This window comes from Mastigoproctus giganteus, chromosome 13 (assembly GCF_048544385.1).
Source record: "Mastigoproctus giganteus isolate SK-2022 chromosome 13, ASM4854438v1, whole genome shotgun sequence".
NCBI lineage: Eukaryota > Metazoa > Arthropoda > Arachnida > Uropygi > Thelyphonidae > Mastigoproctus > Mastigoproctus giganteus.
Window position 1 is genome coordinate 7,136,729 of NC_143587.1, and position 18,530 is coordinate 7,155,258.

Consider the following 18,530-nt stretch of genomic DNA (forward strand, 5'->3'; position numbering starts at 1 on the left):
CCATCTATCGTAGTTGAGGTAAGGTCATAGTAGAGGTTGTAGTAAGGTCGTAGTAAGGCAACTTAAATAATTTCAAGGCAGAACTAGACAAGCATTTGGAGTGAATGAATGGTTGAAATGGGAAGTTTTTTTATTTGTTATTTTTTTTTTTTTTTTTTTACTTGGCTGATGCTATAAGCTTGCTTACTTGCATCATATGCCTCTACTAATGCAATTGCTAATGTCAGATAAATGAGGCATGTAAGACACATGCACCATTTATCTGAAATGTCTAAACTTGTATTTGTCTAATTATGGTGATCTAATAAGTGATCTTATTACATGCAAGAAACTGACTCGATTGCTCAACAGTGTAAAGAATTAAGTTTCTCACATAGTGTCAATGCCATTGATAAGGAATGCAGGATGGTATTCATTTTATCCTTCAATTGTTACTTATATTGATTACTTTTTTTATTTTCAAATTTTATTTATCTGGTATTCTCCAAGCAGAAATACATGCAGGCACAATGCTCAGTTTTCGTGTACTTAATAATGAATTTTATATATTAAGATAATGAAAATATGTTAATATATAAAAATTTAGATACTTCAAATCTGTGTAAATCGAAATGGGCTTATTCGGGTTGCTTGGAGTATGTGAGATGTTTTTTTTAATGTATATTCTTTCTGATTACAATGGCCAACATGAGTTTTACCTTCACTAATATATATCAGCTGCTTGCGGTCAATTTTTATATGTCGATTTCACATTCTGTCACTCTACGTATACAGATTTTTGTGTTTATTCATAATACATACATCTATCTTACTGCAATTTAGGAAAGTAGATATGACACTGATCTGTTGTATTACCTATAAATAGATATGCTCAGAGATAGCAGTAATGTTCAGAAGGGTTAACATGTTCGACCTTGTCTGTCTTATTCCCACCTCTCTCTTTCAGTATCTGAAAGACAGCTAAAGGGCAAAGTATGTGTATTTGCATTTATTTTCATATCTATTACATATTGTTTGTTTCCTCTGGATTTTGCTTAGCTTTGTACTATTAAAATACTTAAGCAGAAAGGAAGTGTCTGAATCACCCTGGCAGTTTCTGCTATATGGGTGCATGGTTTACAACAAAAAGTGAGAGGAAGAAAAACTACAATATTACTAAACATGCCTATTCTTTGCACTTTGGCTGCAAGGTTAGTGATCAGGACAAAACTTGGGCCCTACAAACATGCTGTATTACCTGCACCACAAATCTGAGAATGTGGCTAACTGGAAAAATTAAAAATATGCCTTTTGTTGTTCCTATAGTGTGGCTAGAAATCTACAACCATGATTATTTCTATTTCTCGTGACAAAAATACCAAGGATATCCAGAAAAGGAAGCACATATATCCCAAAATTTCACAGCATCATATATCCCAAAATTTCATCCACAATAAGATCTGTTCCATATAATGAAGACCTGTTAATGACAGATCCTGGAATTCAACATTTTTATATGAACTGTTTTCAGTCCCTGAATCATTGTGAAAGTACAGCCCATGTTATTCAACACTCGTGTAGATAATTACTTATACCTTTAATTTGGTAATAAAACATTTTTGAAAATGTAAACTATATTAATGTTTGCTGGTAAGTGTTAAAAGTTAGCAGTAAGATTGCAAGTTTAATATTCTTTTAATACAATATGTGCACAAGGCAGCAATTTTAGTCTTATCAGCAACACTCTAGTTTAGGTTCTGTGATGAACTGGTTGTTTTATAATATCATTAACTTTTGCCTCTGCCAGACACCCTGGTTCTAGCAACCTTTGTAAACAATATATTCCCAATTTCTCTAAAAAGTGAATCATAATTGCAACCTCCTCTGGTTGATTGGTTATTGGGTTTTATTGGCACATTAGCAACTAAGGCTATAATGCACCAAAACCAGGTAATATATAAAAAATTAAAACTTTCACTGACCTAATTACTTAGATCACCATGTCAAGATATAAAAAAACAAAGGTATAAAATGTAGAAAAGATAAATCAATAAAGAAATAACAATAACATGTCAATTTTAAATACAACTAAAAACCTTTATTGAACCTCCTCTGGGACAAGTGTTTTATGCCTCTGGTGATCCTTACTTGCACACAGATTTTTAGAATAGGCTCCAGTGTTGTGTTTGACCCAAGAACTGAGTTCGCTGATTTAATTCTTTTTAGAGAATAAACTCTTTCATCAAGCATTCACTTTCATCCATAAAAATATCAAATTTTTGCTTAATTTCCTCACTCTTGACATCTCTCTCACTCACTCACTCACTCACACACACACACAAAGAATAGCTTGTTGTAATCCCATAGTACCCCAATTGGAAATCACTACCCTTATCAATATTTGCACATGTAACAGAAAAATCTATTTTTTTTAAAAAATGAATGGAATAGTTAAACCATTAATATTAACTGACACAATATAATAGCGTAGCTTAATTTAATTTATTATGATACTCACCTTTTTATAATCTGCATTGATGTTGGAATAAAATTGGATGATAATTTTAAATTTAAGTTAGCATGAATGAGTTAGGATTTAAAAACAGAATTAAAATGTGCGCAAGGAAGTAGAAGTGCACATCTTCGTCCTTGGTTGTCAATGTTGAAATTTGAAACGATTTAAGTTATACGGTTGGAAACAGAAGGCCAATAGCCATAACAAGTGGCTTTCGTTTTACACGTCTTCAGTTGGCAATGGTAGAATGAGAGTAAACGCGTGTATTTAAGAAACTAAGTTCCCGTGATGCTCCTGGATACACGTGGGAATCTCAGGTGCATGAGATTCCAGACCGGTGCTATGTTATAGGGTAGTTTGAAATTTAATACTTGAAGAGTGGAATGGCGGCGAAACCATTCTATAACTAGGGCTTCATACTGGAAAATTTTAAAGCTGGATTTTAATTTGATAATAGGAATGGCTGAATCTACTAAGGGGGTGTGGTTGTGGGATTGAACATGTGTTGCTAATTCAGTATTGGACTGTCCCGTCCTAAAGCTATTGTAGTGGTAGTACGCACTTGTGTTTGATGTTTTGGTAGAACCGTATTTTGTGGTGGTGCTACCAATGTAGTAAGCGTTACAGTTATCTTGACATTTTATTAAGTAGATGATATTATTCATGTCACTAATGTGGTAATTTTGTGTATCTTTATATGAGTTGAATAATGAACCTAGTTTATCATAAAATGAGAATGTAAGGGTGATATCAGTAATTTTGAATAATATTAATATTATTACCATTAATATTATTACTGAGTTCAGTGGATGGGGGGAAACTATATAAATTTTGGAAACCATTGACTAAAACCTAATTTTAACTCATCCATTTAATATTAAGTGGCTTATAAGTTTGTGTGTGTTTTTTCAGTGGTCTTTCCACTGTCACTCAATTGGACAGACTGAATTCAAATCCCCTTAATTACTAGGAATTCTTAACTCTTCACTGGTATTGTTAATTAAAAGATTGAGCCAGACTGAGCAAGGTTCCCTCTCTACACTAATCTTGGATTTTTTTTTTTTTTTTTTTTTTTTCCCACAAAGCCTGTGAACACAAAAAATTTGAAAAAAAAAAAACATGTAGTCTGTCTAAAACTTGGAGTCGATATGTCAAGAATATTCAATAGTTGTTGTTTAGAAGTGTCTACACAACTATTTAATATTAATTAACATAATATTATCATTAAAGAAAGGAATATATCAAATAGCTACCTTGGACTTAGAAGCTTTTCAGCTTCCTCCTGTGTCATTAATTCAACATCATCTACATCTCCACCTCTAGTTCCAGGGCTAGAAAACATTTCAGACTGCACAAAGAAATTTTAAAATAAAAGTATATTAAAGAATGCCTAAATTGTATATTCATATATCCAAATCAACAAAAAATTAAAATTAAAATAAATTACAGTAATTTTGAATAATTATCTAATCTGTCACACTATAAGAGAGCACTATACTTGATAAGAAAATTTAAATTTCAACCCATCAAAACACCAAAAATAAAATAAAATACACATTTATTAAAATCCATAAGATACATATTTATTTTTAGTATTAGAACTAAATTCATAACATTTTTGTCTCAACATTTTTACCTTATTTAAAAAAAAAATACCTTCAGATTTTTCTGAATATATGCAGTGCACACAGGCTGCCGGAGCAGCCTATCTGCACTGCTCAGAAAACTTCATATCTGACTACCCAATTACCTGCAGGGTCTTTTTTATTCTCCATAACCTTGAATGTAGTAGTGCACAGTTGGTACATAACTCTAGGGTTGCTGCTACCCATGTGCAGTACTTTGCATTTGTCAAGGTTAAACTTTGGTTGCCACCTCTCAGATCATCTGCTCAACTTTTCTAGATCCTCTTGCAGCAGCAGCGTACTGTCATTAGTGTCATTAACAACCATGCCAACCTTCATATTGTCTGCAAACTTGGACATTAAGTCTGATATACCATCATCAATAACATTAATAAATACAGAAAACAATGGACCCATCACTGAACCCTGGGGGACTCCACTAATAACATCAGTCCACAAAAAGCAGTGTCCACTGATTACCACTCTCTGTCTTCTCCCACTCAACCATCTCTTTATCCATAGCAGCAATTTGCCTCCAATGCCACACTGCTCCAATTTGTGCAGCAGTCTTCCATGTGCAACGATATCAAAAGCTTTTCTGAAATCCAAGTATATGATATCAAAATTATTTTTTGCATCCAGTTCCTTTGTGACCACATCACAGCATCACATCCAATAAAATTGGTCAGACAAGACTTCCCCTTAACAAAACTATGCTGTGTCTGAACTACAACTGCAGTCTTGTCTAGATGATTCTGCAATGCTTCTTTAACCACTGACTCCATTATTTCCTTGAATTAAGAATCAAGCTTACAGATCTGTAATTATTCACTTAACAGTTTGATAGCCCTTTGTGAATAGAGGGGATCATTTGCAATATTTCCTATCTGTAGAAAATTCCCTTGAATCCATGGGTACTATCATTATCATTGCCAAAGGTTTCCTTATATCTTTACTGCTTCTTTTAATACAGGGTGAGGCAGGGAAATGGACAATTTTAAAAATGCAACAATTAAATAAAGAATTCATATTTGCCAAATAAAAATAACCAACTTAAAGTACACAGCATGCCATTTATTTTTAGATCATATTCTTGAGACGCACTATCTCCGTGTAGGCATTATTCTTATTCGTAAGATTATTCTAATCTTTCACATTCCCATGGTGCAGCATAGCCTCTCTAAAGGAATTCTGGCAATTTCTTCACAAATATTTTCTTTCAGTTCTTCAATATTGTGTGGACAGTGGGAAAGTACACCTGCTTCTTAAGTGCCCCATAAAAAAGTCACATGCCAACAGGTCTGAGGACCTTGGGCTAAGATTTGTCGCCATTTCTGGAGATTGTTATGTTGTTATTTGATTTTTAGGAGCATTAGCAACTAAGGCCATATTGCTCCGGGATATGCGGTAGTCATTCCCTGACCTTTCCGCATCCTCCGTATTTGGTGGTGACGGGCTCGAATCCCGGTCTAATCAAGAAGCATGTGCTACGCACTGCTGCTTCTTCCCACCTGGCTACGGAGGCGCCCATTTCTGGAGATGAAGTGGTCATGAAAAGCAATCATATAGTGTCCAATGACACCCAGGCAGTATGATATATCGGCCATTTTGTTAAAACCAACCAGCCTCATAGCTAGTTCATCAATCAAAAATGTTGCAACATGTTAGCATCATGGCCTGATGTCACAGCTATTACCCTTCCTTATCATCATCAAAAAAATATGGGCTGATAACACTGGAAAAAGAAACTGAACACCACGCTGTTATCCAATCCCATACAATAGTTGCTGATGGAACTGGCAAGGGTTTTCTTCCAACCAGTAATGAAAATTTTATTCACAAAACCATTCAGATGAAAGTGAGCTTCATAAGATCTCCAATTTCAGTTAGCATTTCTTAACAAATATTTGTAAGGGAGATTACAAGGTTTTAATTATTTATTTATTATTATTATTAATAGTGGCATATGATGCAAGAAAGGAAGCTTATGAAGAATCAGCCAAAAAAAAAAAAAAAACTCCCGTGGCACCTGTCCATTCCCTCCAACAACTTATTTACCCTATTAAAACTGTTGTTGTGCCAAATTATGTGAGACAGAAAATAAAGATTATAATGGAGGTTCCACTGAAGAAGAGATCAATCAACTATTAAGTTGTAATCTTAGGTACCCAGAGGACAGCTAACATTAACTATACACTTTGAAGGATTACTGGTGAAGAAAAGATCAAGCACTTGTGTCTGGTTAGAAGTGTTTGGTATTACAGTAGATAAATGAACAATGGTAACAGCAAATGCCTGTACATCTAAACTAGTTAGAGGAGTACAACTAGAAAATTAAAAAAACCAACAAACTTAACTATACTATTGAGGAGGGAGGGAGAGTGTGTGTGTGTGTGTGTGTGTGTGTGTGTGTGTGTGTGTGTGTGTGTGTGTGTGTGTGTGTGTGTGTGTGTGTGTGTGTGTGTGTGTGTGTGTGTGTGCGCGCGCGCGCACGCCAATGGAGATAATATTCCAGATCAGGACATCACAGACAAGGATGGAGTAAAGTGAGTGTTGGTGGCTGAGGAAACCAATAGTTCAAATCCTCAAAAATGACTGAGCTTTGTAAATGAAAAGAGGCAACGGTGAGATTAGATATGAAATCAAATATATTTGATCTCACAAAGAGGGATCTAAGGGTAACACGAGTAATTCAAGACCAGTTAGTTTAACTTCTGTTCCGAGTAAAATAACGGAGTCACTGGTAAAGATGCATTGCAGGAAATCTAGACAAGACTGCAGCAATAGTTCATACACAGCATGGGTTAGTTAAGTGAAAGTCTTGTCTGACAAATTGGATTGGATACTATGATGTGCTTACAAAGGAACTGGATGCAAAAAATAATTTTGATATGATATATACTGGTAAAGATTTCAGGAATGCTTTTGATATGATATATACTGGTAAAGATTTCAGGAATGCTTTTGATACTGTTGTGCATGAAAGACTACTGTACAAATTGGTATAAAGTATGGTATTAGAGGGGAAGTTTCTAGAATGGATAAAAGGGTGGTTGAGTGGGAGAAGACAGAGTGATAATCAATGGACACTGCTCTTCATGGACTAATGTTATTAGTGGAGCTCCCCCAGGGTTCGGTGTTGGACCAGTTGTTTTGTATATTTATCAATGATATTGATGAAGGTATATCAAGCTTAATGTCCAAGTTTGCAGATGATACAAAGGTTGGAAGGGTTGTTACAGTGTGCTACTGCAACAGGATCTAGAAGAAAAGTTGGGAATATTGGCTGAGAAGTGGCAACTAAAGTTTAACATTGACAAATGCAAAGTAACTGCATATGGACAGGAGTAACCCTAGAGAAACATACCAACTGTGTGGTACTACAGTTAGGGTGGTAGAAAATGAAAAAGACATGGGAGTGATTGTACAATCAGATATGAAGTTTTGTGAGCAATGCAGACAAGCTGCCAGAGCAGGTTATGGGGGTATTGTCAATGATATACAGGAATTTTGCTAGCAGTGAAAAGGAGGTGATTATCCCTTTGTATAAGGCAATGGTCAGGCCACACCTTGAATACTACGTAGAGGTCTGGAAGCCTCATTTTAGGAAGGATGTAGAGTTGCTTGAGTATGTACAGAGAATGGAAAGATTGGTGAGGGGAACAAAGGTGTTCTCTTACCTAGAAAGGCTCAAGTTTAGCAAATTGCAGTGGCTGGAGACTAGGCACCTCTGAGGTGATCTTAATGAGGTGTATAAGGCCTTGAATGGGTTGAGCACACTGAATTCTGATATGATTCTTCCACTTGCTCAGATTATGAACCCGAAGGGACATAAATTCAAATTGAGAAAAGACAGTTGTAGAATAGAGGTGTGGAAATTACATTTAGCCAGCGAGTGGTTAATTACTGGAACAAATTTCCATCTGTCATTGTGGAAGCTGATAGCTTAAATAAATTCAAGGAGGAACTGGACAAACTTTTAGAGAGAATGGGTGTGAATTTTTTTTTTTGGCTCATGGTACATAAGCTCATATGCTCACTTTCTTGCATCACATGTCTCTATTAGTACTACTACTACTACTACTATTTGTGAAATTAATATGTAAGTTTTTGGAAGATTTAGTTATTCTAGCAGGTAAATTTGTTCCATCATTTGAATATACCACCCGGATAAGGGATGACGAGTTTCAGTATGGTACATATAATGTATTTAGGAAGGACAGGGAAGATAGATGTGGTGGTGGTGGTGGAGTCATGCTTCTTATCAAAAGTAGCCTGGGTGTAACAAAAGCTTTCCCAGATGCAGACGTTTCACATGCTAATATAAAATCGGTATGGTGTAAAATAGTTGGAAGCAAAGGTATAATGAGAGTGGGAGTAATCTACAGGCCAAGTGATTGTGAAGATTATGATAAGAGAATCTACATGCAAATGGAATGGGCAAGTTGGTTGGTTGGTTTTGATTTTATTGGCACATTAGCTACTAAGGCTATAATGCCCCAAGACCAGGTCATATATAAAAAATTTTACACTTTCAGTGACCTAATTAGTTAGGTCACTATGTCAAAATGTATAACAAATGTAGAATGGGCAAGTAAGCATGAATGTCTTATCATGGGTGATTTCAATTTGCTTCTAATTGATTGGAGCAAATGGGAAGGAAATTCCACGTTAGGGGACAAAATTTTTAAATCAATTAGACGATTGTTATTTGTATCAACATATCAGGGAAAGTACTAGGGAAAAGAATAGTCTAGACCTCATCATCACCCATCAACCAGATGACATAATAAGGCTGACAGTACAGGAACTAGTAGCAGGAAGTGATCACGGAGTTCTACGGTGGATGATGAAGAGAGAGGTAGCAGTAGTTAAAGGCAAAGGAATGGGTTATAATTTTTCAGGAAAGGAAATTACGATGCCTTAAGGAGATACATGGCCTCTATTAATTGGGTAATATCTCACAGAGAGCAAATGCAATTGAATTATGGTATACCTTTAAAACGTTAATCACAGAAGCCTTGAATGCTTATATACCATTAAAAAAAAAATACTCCACGAAGAGGATTCCAAGTTGGATGAATAATGAAGTTGCCAAATTACTTGAGCAGAAAAAGACAGCATGGAAACGTTACAAAGCAGTAAAAAGTACTGAAGCCTATAACAGCTACAAATTGATCTGTAATAATGCCACTGAAAAGGTTAGGCTGGCAAAGGCAGATTATGAGAAATCGCTGGAAAGAGAGCAAAGAGGGGGGGGGGGGATAAGGAATTCTTCACATATATATAATTGCAAATAAGAGAAGGACAAACCAGATCGGACCCTTATGTAATGGATGTGGGATAGTATTAGATACCCCAGCTGAAGTAGCAGATGAACTCAACAGTTACTTTGCATCGATATTTAGAGAAGAAAAACCCTTCACGTCAATGAGAAATTCTGGGAGTGAAGTTGAAAAAATGTAATTAATGATATTGAAATTTCACATGATTATGAATGAAAAAACTTTCAAGCCTTCAAGTAAGGCTCCTGAGGTTGATGGCATATATCCTTATAATTTTAAGGGGGACAGCAAGTGAGTGCATTAAACCATTAAGGCTAATTATAAGAGCATCAATGGACTCAGGAGAGATTCCGTTGGATTGGAAAAGTGCCAGTGTATCTCCAATACATAAGGGTGGTTCTAAGAGTATATCGTTTGTTTGTTATTTGGTTTTTAGGAGCATTAGCAAATAAGGCCATATTGCTCCGAGGATATGTGGTGGTCATGGGCTCGAACCCTGGTCTAATCAAGAAGCATGTGCTATGCACTGCTGCTCCTGCCCACCTGGCTACAGAGATGCCTTCTAAGAGTATAGTAGGAAATTATCAACAGTCAGTCTAACTTCAGTACTAGGGAAAATCATGGAGACTATGATCAAAAGCAGAATTCAGGATCACTTAGATAGAAATGGAATTCTGAAGGATACTCAGAATTCCATTTCTATCTAAGTGATCTTGGTTTTGTAAAGGGAAAATCATGTTTAAACTAATTTGGTTAGCTATTTTGGCAGGGTCACTCAAGAGCTGGACTTGGGGAATAATTTCGACATTGTTTATTTGGATTTCAGCAAAGCATTTGACTCAGTCCCACATGTGCGATTACTTTATATGCTGGAACAGGTTGGAATCACAGGGAAAATCAGGAGGCAGGAGACAGAAGGTTGTGATTAATGGTTATTCCGCAGATTGGGTTGATGTAGGAAGTGGGGTTCCGCAAGGATCAGTATTAGGACCATTATTGTTTTTGATTTTCATAAATGACATAGATGAAGGTGTAGAGGGCATGATGTCTAAATTTGCAGATGATGTAAAGATTAGTAGAGAGAGTATTTAATGATCACTGCCAAGCAGAGCTTCTTCAGAGTGACCTAGATAGACTTCAGGGATGGCCAGAAAAATGGCAGATATGCTTTAATCCAGCAAAGTTTAAGGTATTGCACCTAGGGAACAGTAACCCCAAAATAACTTGGCGGAGTTAAACTAAAGCCAGTAGTGGAGGAAAGGGACTTGAGTATTACGATACGGTCAGATATGAAGTTCTCCGAGCATTGTAGACTGGTTACAAGGAGGGTTCATAGTATCCTATCGATGATTTAACAACAATCACTAGTAGAGATAAGGATGTTATAATCCTATTATATAAGGCAATTGTTAGAACACACTTTGAATACTGTGATCAAATAGGGAGACCGCACCTAAAGAAAGGCATTGTTCTTCTTGAAAGGGTACAAAGACGGGTAACTCGCCTGGTGAGATCATTAAAAGGCATCAATATGAGGAAAGACTTCGAATATGTGGGTTGCAGAGCTTGGAAACTAGGCACCTTAGAGGAAACTTGACTGAGGTGTTAAAGGCTCTGAGAGGCATAAGCAAAATGAATAAGGACAAAATTTTCACGGTTATAAAATGATTCTAGAACTAGGGGCCATAATTTCAAGTTATGGGGGGTAGTTATTTAGACTGGATTGCAGAAAGTTTTATTTTAGCCAGCAAGTTATAAATTACTGGAATAAGTTACCTACAGTCTGGGGAAATTCAAAGGTCAGCTGGATAATTACCTAAGGGAGGAGGGAAATGCATAGGTTGTCCATTTTCTTTTCTCTTATTAATTTTTATTATTTTTTTTTTAATTTTCTTCTTATTATTAATTTGTTTTTATTTTTTTTTTTTCATTTTATGTATTTTTTGTTATTTTATTTTATTATTTTATTTTTTTGGCTGGTGCAGCTTAAGCCATAGGCCTCCTTGCACCATGTAGCCATTACTAATACATGGTCGGCCACACCTTGAGTACTGTATACAGGTCTGGAGGCCTCATTTCAAGAAGGATGTAGAGCTGCTGGAACAAGTACAGAGAAGGGCAACAAGATTAGTGAATGGAACAAAGGGGTACTCTTACGAAGAAAGGCTTAAGTTTTGCAAATTACAGTATCTGGAGACTAGGCACCAGCGAGGTGATCTGATAGAGGTGTATAAAGCCTTGAATGGTTTGAGCATGCTCAATGCTGATGGGATTCTTCCTCTTGCTCAGAATAATCACCTGAGAGAGCATAAATTCAAATTGAGATCAAACAGATGTAGGATAGACGTGCGGAAATTTGCCTTTAGCCAGCGGGTAGTTGGTTGGTGGAACAGACTTCCATCCTTTGTTGTGGAAGTTGATAGCTTAAATAAATTTAAGGCTCAGCTGGAGAGGTATTTCGAACGAACTGAGGGGTGAAGTGGAAGTGGTTTTTTTTTTTTTTTTTTTTTTTTTTGGCTGATGCTGCATAAGCTTGCTTTCTTGCATCATATGCCTCTACTAATGCTAAACGTGATACGTTAATATCATGAATATTCAAATGATGGAACAAAATGTTGGAACTATTTAAGATAAAAATGAAGGAGAACATGTATTAAGCAATGAAGTTTTTAGATATGCTGTATACACAACAAGGTACACACTCTTTAAAATAGCATGGGCTCAGCAATATGTCTCAATGATGCCAATTCTTTTTTAATCTGGGCACATGCTAAATATCAGAATCTCTAGATCAGTGCTTCTCAAAGTTGGCGATATCATCCCCTGGGGGGCATTTGAATTATCCATGGGGGCGTTAGGCATGAAAGGGGTGACAGGGGGTGTTAGGCATGAAAGGGGGCAATGTAGGGGGCAATAGGCATGAAAGGGGGCAATGTAGGGGGCAGATGGAGCACCATCAATGATTGGCTGTTACAAGGGTTTTATGGCTATTTAAAAAATGCTGTGGCAAATATTATTACTGTTCATTGTGTCATTCACCGTCAGCATTTAGTTGCGAAAAAAACTTGGTGATCAACTGCACAATTCTCTACAAACTGTTATTACTGCTATAAACAAAATTAAAGCACATTCTTTGAATGATCGTATATTTCAAAAGCTGATCAAAACAGTGAAGATTCTGAACGATTTCTACTTTACTCAGAGGTTCGGTGGCTGTCAAAAGGCAACTGTCTCAACAGATTTTATGAACTCTTTGATACTGTTGTCCAGTGTTTTGAAGATAGGAACAATGACCTTAGTAATGACCTCAAGAAAATGAAAACTGATATTGCTTATCTTGCAGATTTATTTACTAGATTCAACTCAATGAACTTACATTTATAAGGACAAGATGTAACTCTTATTAAGGCGAAAACTCAAATTTCAGAATTTATTTCAAAATTAAAGCTTTTTATGCGCAATGTAGGACGATGTGAATTGTATCAATTTCCAAATATGTTGGAAATAGAGAAAAAAGAAAAAATACCTGATGAAACTAACTTTTTGTAATCATCTAGAAATGTTGCACAGAGATATTCAGGAAAGGTTCGAACATCTCCTTAATTTTAAAATTCCAGATTGGGTTATAAATCATTTTTTAAATAATGATGATGGTGAACGTTTTGTAGAAGAATTGATTGAGTTACAAAATGAAGTTGAACTGAAGCCAAAATTTCAAAATTCATATCAAGAATTTTTGTTACAAAAGAAAATCCCTGACCATTATCCTGCATTGTGGGGAATTGTAAAAAAATTACTTATTTCTTTTCCAACATCATATCTAGTCGAAACCGGTTTCAGTGCTGTATCTCAATTGCTGACAAAAAAATTTTCTGGATGTTGTTAAACGTGGCGATTTACGACTTCTACTTACAGATATTAAACCTAATATTGATAAGCTAATAAATCTCCACCACGCTCATCCATCGCATTAAATATTAAAATATAATTAACTATTTCCATTAATATCATGACTTATTTATGTAATTAACTTTAATTTTTATAACCTAATTTAAGTGACTATAACTGATTTTATTTATGTAGTTGCAATTTTTTACGAAGAAGGAATAAAGTGTAGTAAATAGTTTTCTTTATAATTCACACACATACATGCAGGGCTGCATTTACGTTTTTGGAGGCAAACAGATAAATATTCATTTCAGTTATTTAGCTTCACTTTATATTGGTGGGCTAAAAAAAAGCCCTGGCGAGGGCTTTTTTTTAGGGGGCGGTGATCCAAAAAAGGTTGAGAAGCACTGCTCTAGATGGTCTCATCCTGACAAAATTCCATAATCACAAACACCATTTCTGAATAGTTTTGTCAGTGCATCTATTTGGAGCATGTGCTTAACACAATACCAAACTAAAACATTTGAGCTACAATTTCGGAAATATGCATACTCACTCTACACAGAAGGTAATAGTGTTCCCTTAATTTTATGTAATTCTAAATATTTGTCCTATTGATATTTAATGGAATAAAAAAAGGCCACTCTCAATATTATTAGTATTATTATCTATGATGTATTTACCATGGTTATCATATCTGAAAATATGAATCTTAAACTTACCTGACAGCTTTGGTCCTCAGTGCTTTGCACTTCTGCAAGAAAGAATTCACCATCTTGACATTCAGCCAAAGCATCACCTGCAGCATGCCTTAATTTGCCATGATGTTCATAAGGGCTTCCCATTTGAGAACCCTTTAAATAATTAAAAACAAATGAAAGCTGTATTTAGATTAAACACTAGTTTTTCCATTAAAATAAATTAATGTTTAGCTGAAATATATATAAAATTATATATTTCATGGACTTTTAGATAACCCAGTGATAATTTACTTGGGGAAGGGGAAATTAAACTAAGGACAGAGTTAAGATACATTAAAATTAAACATTAATTGTACAAAACTTCAAATATGTACATTAATTAACACATTACTAAATACTTAATAAAAGTCCATGCTTCCTTGCTGTCTTACTCTTCACCATCATAAATTTCAAGAGATTAATGGGATAGATGGTTTATTTGTGTAGTATACATATATCTTGGTTATTTTTAGGCTCGGATTATTTATTATATGGACCTTATTTGTTATAACTGGGGGGGGGGACAGAAAATTTGGAATCTGATATTAAAAGAGAACTAAGTATTATTATTTAGATTTTATTCAAATTTTAAATTTTGCCTAATCAACAAATGTTTTTTTCTTAATGGGAAGTTGTTCCCTGTCTTCAGTGTGAAATGAACATAAACTTATTTATATGAACATTCAGTTGTACAAACAGCTGATATACGATTGATTGAATGCAACTGTGAAATAGACATTCTTATCTTGAGTGTTGTAAATTTCGGTCATCCTATCTCATTAATTAATAGTATGAAGTGTTTGAGCTGAAAACAACCGTTTTGTATATCCCAAATTATTTATCAATAAAAGGAAAAGTTCTATTTATATTCTGACACAACTAGAATCAAACTTTGGTTGAATATAGTTGTGTCAGAGTTTACAACTGTGACAAAGATACAATCATTATTGCATTCTTGTCATATCACAACTAAATACATTGTTTGAGTCTGCAGGGCTCAAATCAAGCATTCAGCAGTCACATAGGCTCAAATCACAGTCAACTCAAACAATATGCTGATGTATTCCTGCACTAATCAATCAGCTATGTCAGCCCTTGTTAAAGAAATATATTCTGTTACCACACATTGCATTATGGCATCCTAAGGTGAATAACAAAAAAACTCATCTACATTATGCAAATACAAAGAGAATACACAAACAATTACCACTAGCAATCAGTAGTGACATATGATGCTAGAAAACAAGCTTATACACCATCAGCAAAAAAAAAAAAAAAAAAAAAAAAAATCCCATTTCACCTATCTATTCGCTTCCAAAGGAATATCCAGTTCTTCCATGAATATATTTAAGCTATCAACTTCCACAATGACAAATAGAAGTTTGTTCCAGCAATCAACCACTCGCTGTCTAAAAGCAAATTTCTACACATTTATTCTGCAACTGTCTTTCCTCGATTTGAATTTATGCCCCCTCAAGTGCATAATATGAGCAAGAGGAAGGATCCCATCAGCACTGAGTTAGCCCAAACCATTCGAAGCCTTATACATTTCAATCAGATCACCTCACAGGGGCCTAAGTCTCCAGATGATGCAATTTGTAAAACTTAAGCCTTTCTTCGTAAGATTATCCCTTTGTTCCCTTCACATATCTTTTTGCCCTACTCTGTAATCGTTCCAGCAGCTCTATATCTTTCCTAAAATAAGGCCTCCAGACCTTAATGCAGTACTCAGTGTGGCCTGACCACTGCCTTAAGAAAGGAATAATTACCTCCTTATCCCTGCTAATAAAATTACTGTATATCAGTGACAAAACCCCATGAGCTGTCCTGGCAGTCTGTCAGCATTGCTCAGAGAACTTCATATCTCACTGCACAATTACTCCCCAAGTCTTTTTCTTTCTCCACTACCACGAGTGTAGTACCACAGCTGGTACGTTACTCTGAGGTTACTGCTACACATTTACATTGCATTTGTCAACGTTAAACTTCAGTTTCCACTTCTCAGCCCATCTGTCCAACTTTTCCAGATCCTGTTGTAGCAGTGTGCCATCGTTACTGTCATTAACAACCCTGCCAACCTTTATATCATCAACAAATTTGAACATTAAGCATATTATACCTTCATCAATATCATTGAAAAATACAGAAAACAACAATGGTCCCAACACTGGAGGACTCCACTAATAACATTAGTCCACAAAGAGCAGTGTCCATTGATTACAACTCTGTCTCCTCCCACTCAAGCATCCTTTTATCCATAGCAGTAACTTGTCCTTAATGCCATACAGCTCCAATTTGTACAGCAGTATTATATGTGCAACAGCTAGGACACAGCATGGTTTTGTTAAGGGGAAGTCTTGCCTGACCAATTTGATTGGATACTATGATGCAGTCACAAAAGAACTGGATGCAGGGAATAACTTTGATATTATATACTTGGATCTTAGAAAGGCTTTTGATACTGTTGCACATGGAAGACTGCTCCACAAATTGGAGCAGTGTGGCATTGGAGGCAAGTTGCTGCTATGGATAAAGGGGTGGTTGAGGGGGAGAAGACAGAGAGTGGTAATCAATGGACACTGCTCATCGTGGACTAATGTTATTAGTGGAGTCCCTCAGGGTTCAGTATTGGGGCCTTTATTGTTTTCTGTATTTATAAATGATATTGATGATGGTATATCAGGCTTAATGTCCAAGTTTGCAGACGATACGAAGGTTGGCAGGGTTGTCAAGGACACTACTGACACTATGCTGCTGCAACAGGATTTGGAAAGGTTGAGCAGATGGGCTTCGAGGTGGCAAATGAAGTTTAACATTGACAAATGTAAAGTACTACATATGGGAAACAGCAACCCCAGAGCAACGTATCAACTCTGTGGTACTACACTGACAGTGGTAGAGAATGAAAGGGACCTGGGGGTGGTGATGCAGGCAGATATGAAGTTCTCTGAGCAGTGCAGACGAGCTGCAAGAGTAGCTCATGGTGTATTGTCAATGATATATAGGAATTTTTCTAGCAGGGATAAGGAGGTGATTATTCCCTTGTATAAGGCAATGGTCAGGCCACACCTAGAGTACTGTATACAGGCCTGGAGGCCTCATTTCAGGAAGGATGTAGAGCTGCTGGAACGAGTACAGAGAAGGGCAACTAGATTGGTGAATGGGACAAAGGGGTTCTCTTACGAATAAAGGCTTAAGTTTTGCAAATTACAGTGTCTGGAAACTAGGCACCAGCGGGGTGATCTGATAGAGGTGTACAAAGCCTTGAATGGTTTGAGCATGCTCAATGCTGATGGGATTCTTCCTCTAGCTCAGAAAAATCACCTGAGAGGGCATAAATTCAAATTGAGGAAAGACAGATGTAGGATAGATGTGCGGAAATTTGCCTTTAGCCAGCGGGTGGTTGGTGGGTGGAACAGACTTCCATCCCTTGTCGTGGAAGTTGATAGCCTAAATAAGTTTAAGGCTCAGCTGGACAGGTATTTCGAACGAACAGAGGGGTGAAGTGGAAGTGGTTATTTTTATTTATTTATGTTACTTTTTTTTTTTTTTTTTTGGCTGATGCTGCATAAGCTTGCTTTCTTGCATCAAATGCCTCTACTAATGCTAATGCTAATGTATCAAAAGCTTTTCTGAAATCCAAGTATAGCAATACCTCGCTTAGCACAGCTTCAAACAGCACGGGTTTCACTATAACATAGTTTTCAATTAAGTTTAAGTCAAATTAACTGTACATATTAAAACTCATTCATACCATGAAATATATGCATATATGCTGCATTGTCGTAGTCTAGGTATGCATACATATATGCTGTGGCGCCAACTTTATTGTCTCACATGCACATGTGCCAATAGCTCCCCTCAGGCAGTCAGCAGCAAAGTACAACAGTGTTCAATATTCTTAATTCCATCCTGACAAGACGACGTAATAGCTTTTCAAACTTTTCATTTTACAATTTATTTTTATCCCTTTAAATACAATTGAAAATATAATTGCATCTTGGCTAGAAATCACTGCCAACAACGTGCATTCAGTTTGGCAGCATATTTTGCCCCATTTGGCAATGATTTCACTGGTTTTGAATTGCAAGTTCAGACAATTCCCAAAGACTTTGTGAATATTGGAAATTTGGGATTCGAAACTGGAAACTGCCAACATATGTGACTGCACTGACTCGCATGCAAATGACTTAGATGATGCAACTCTTCTTGAAATTGATGAGCAAACTGCATATGAAGAAGAGGAAAACAATTCTGAAGTGGATAACACTGAAGTGGCACCAAAAGAATTTAACAGAAGAATTGGAGAAAATTTTTCAGGGGGTTTACATGACCTGCGAGGCGGTTATGAATAGAGATCTGAAGGTTGAACATAGCATCAAGATACAGCAAATTTTACAAGATAGGATTTGATACTACAAAGACTTGTACGCTGAGAAAAAGAAGAGACAATATCACCAGACTTCATTATTGAAATTAGCATTAGCATTAGTAGAGG

The 18,530-nt window shown here is 36.0% G+C and overlaps 1 protein-coding gene across 1 annotated transcript in view; it reads right to left on the reverse strand.

Moving 5' to 3' along the window:
* Window positions 1-18,530, reverse strand: part of LOC150075742 (uncharacterized) — a 292,105-nt gene that overhangs the window by 242,886 nt on the left and 30,689 nt on the right. Inside the window, exons 4-5 of the mRNA XM_090387865.1 lie at window positions 14,015-14,146; window positions 3,748-3,842 (exon numbers count right to left, since the gene is read on the reverse strand). Of these exons, the coding sequence (XP_090243991.1) occupies window positions 3,748-3,842; window positions 14,015-14,146 (227 nt within the window). The remainder of the gene's footprint in view (window positions 1-3,747; window positions 3,843-14,014; window positions 14,147-18,530) is intronic.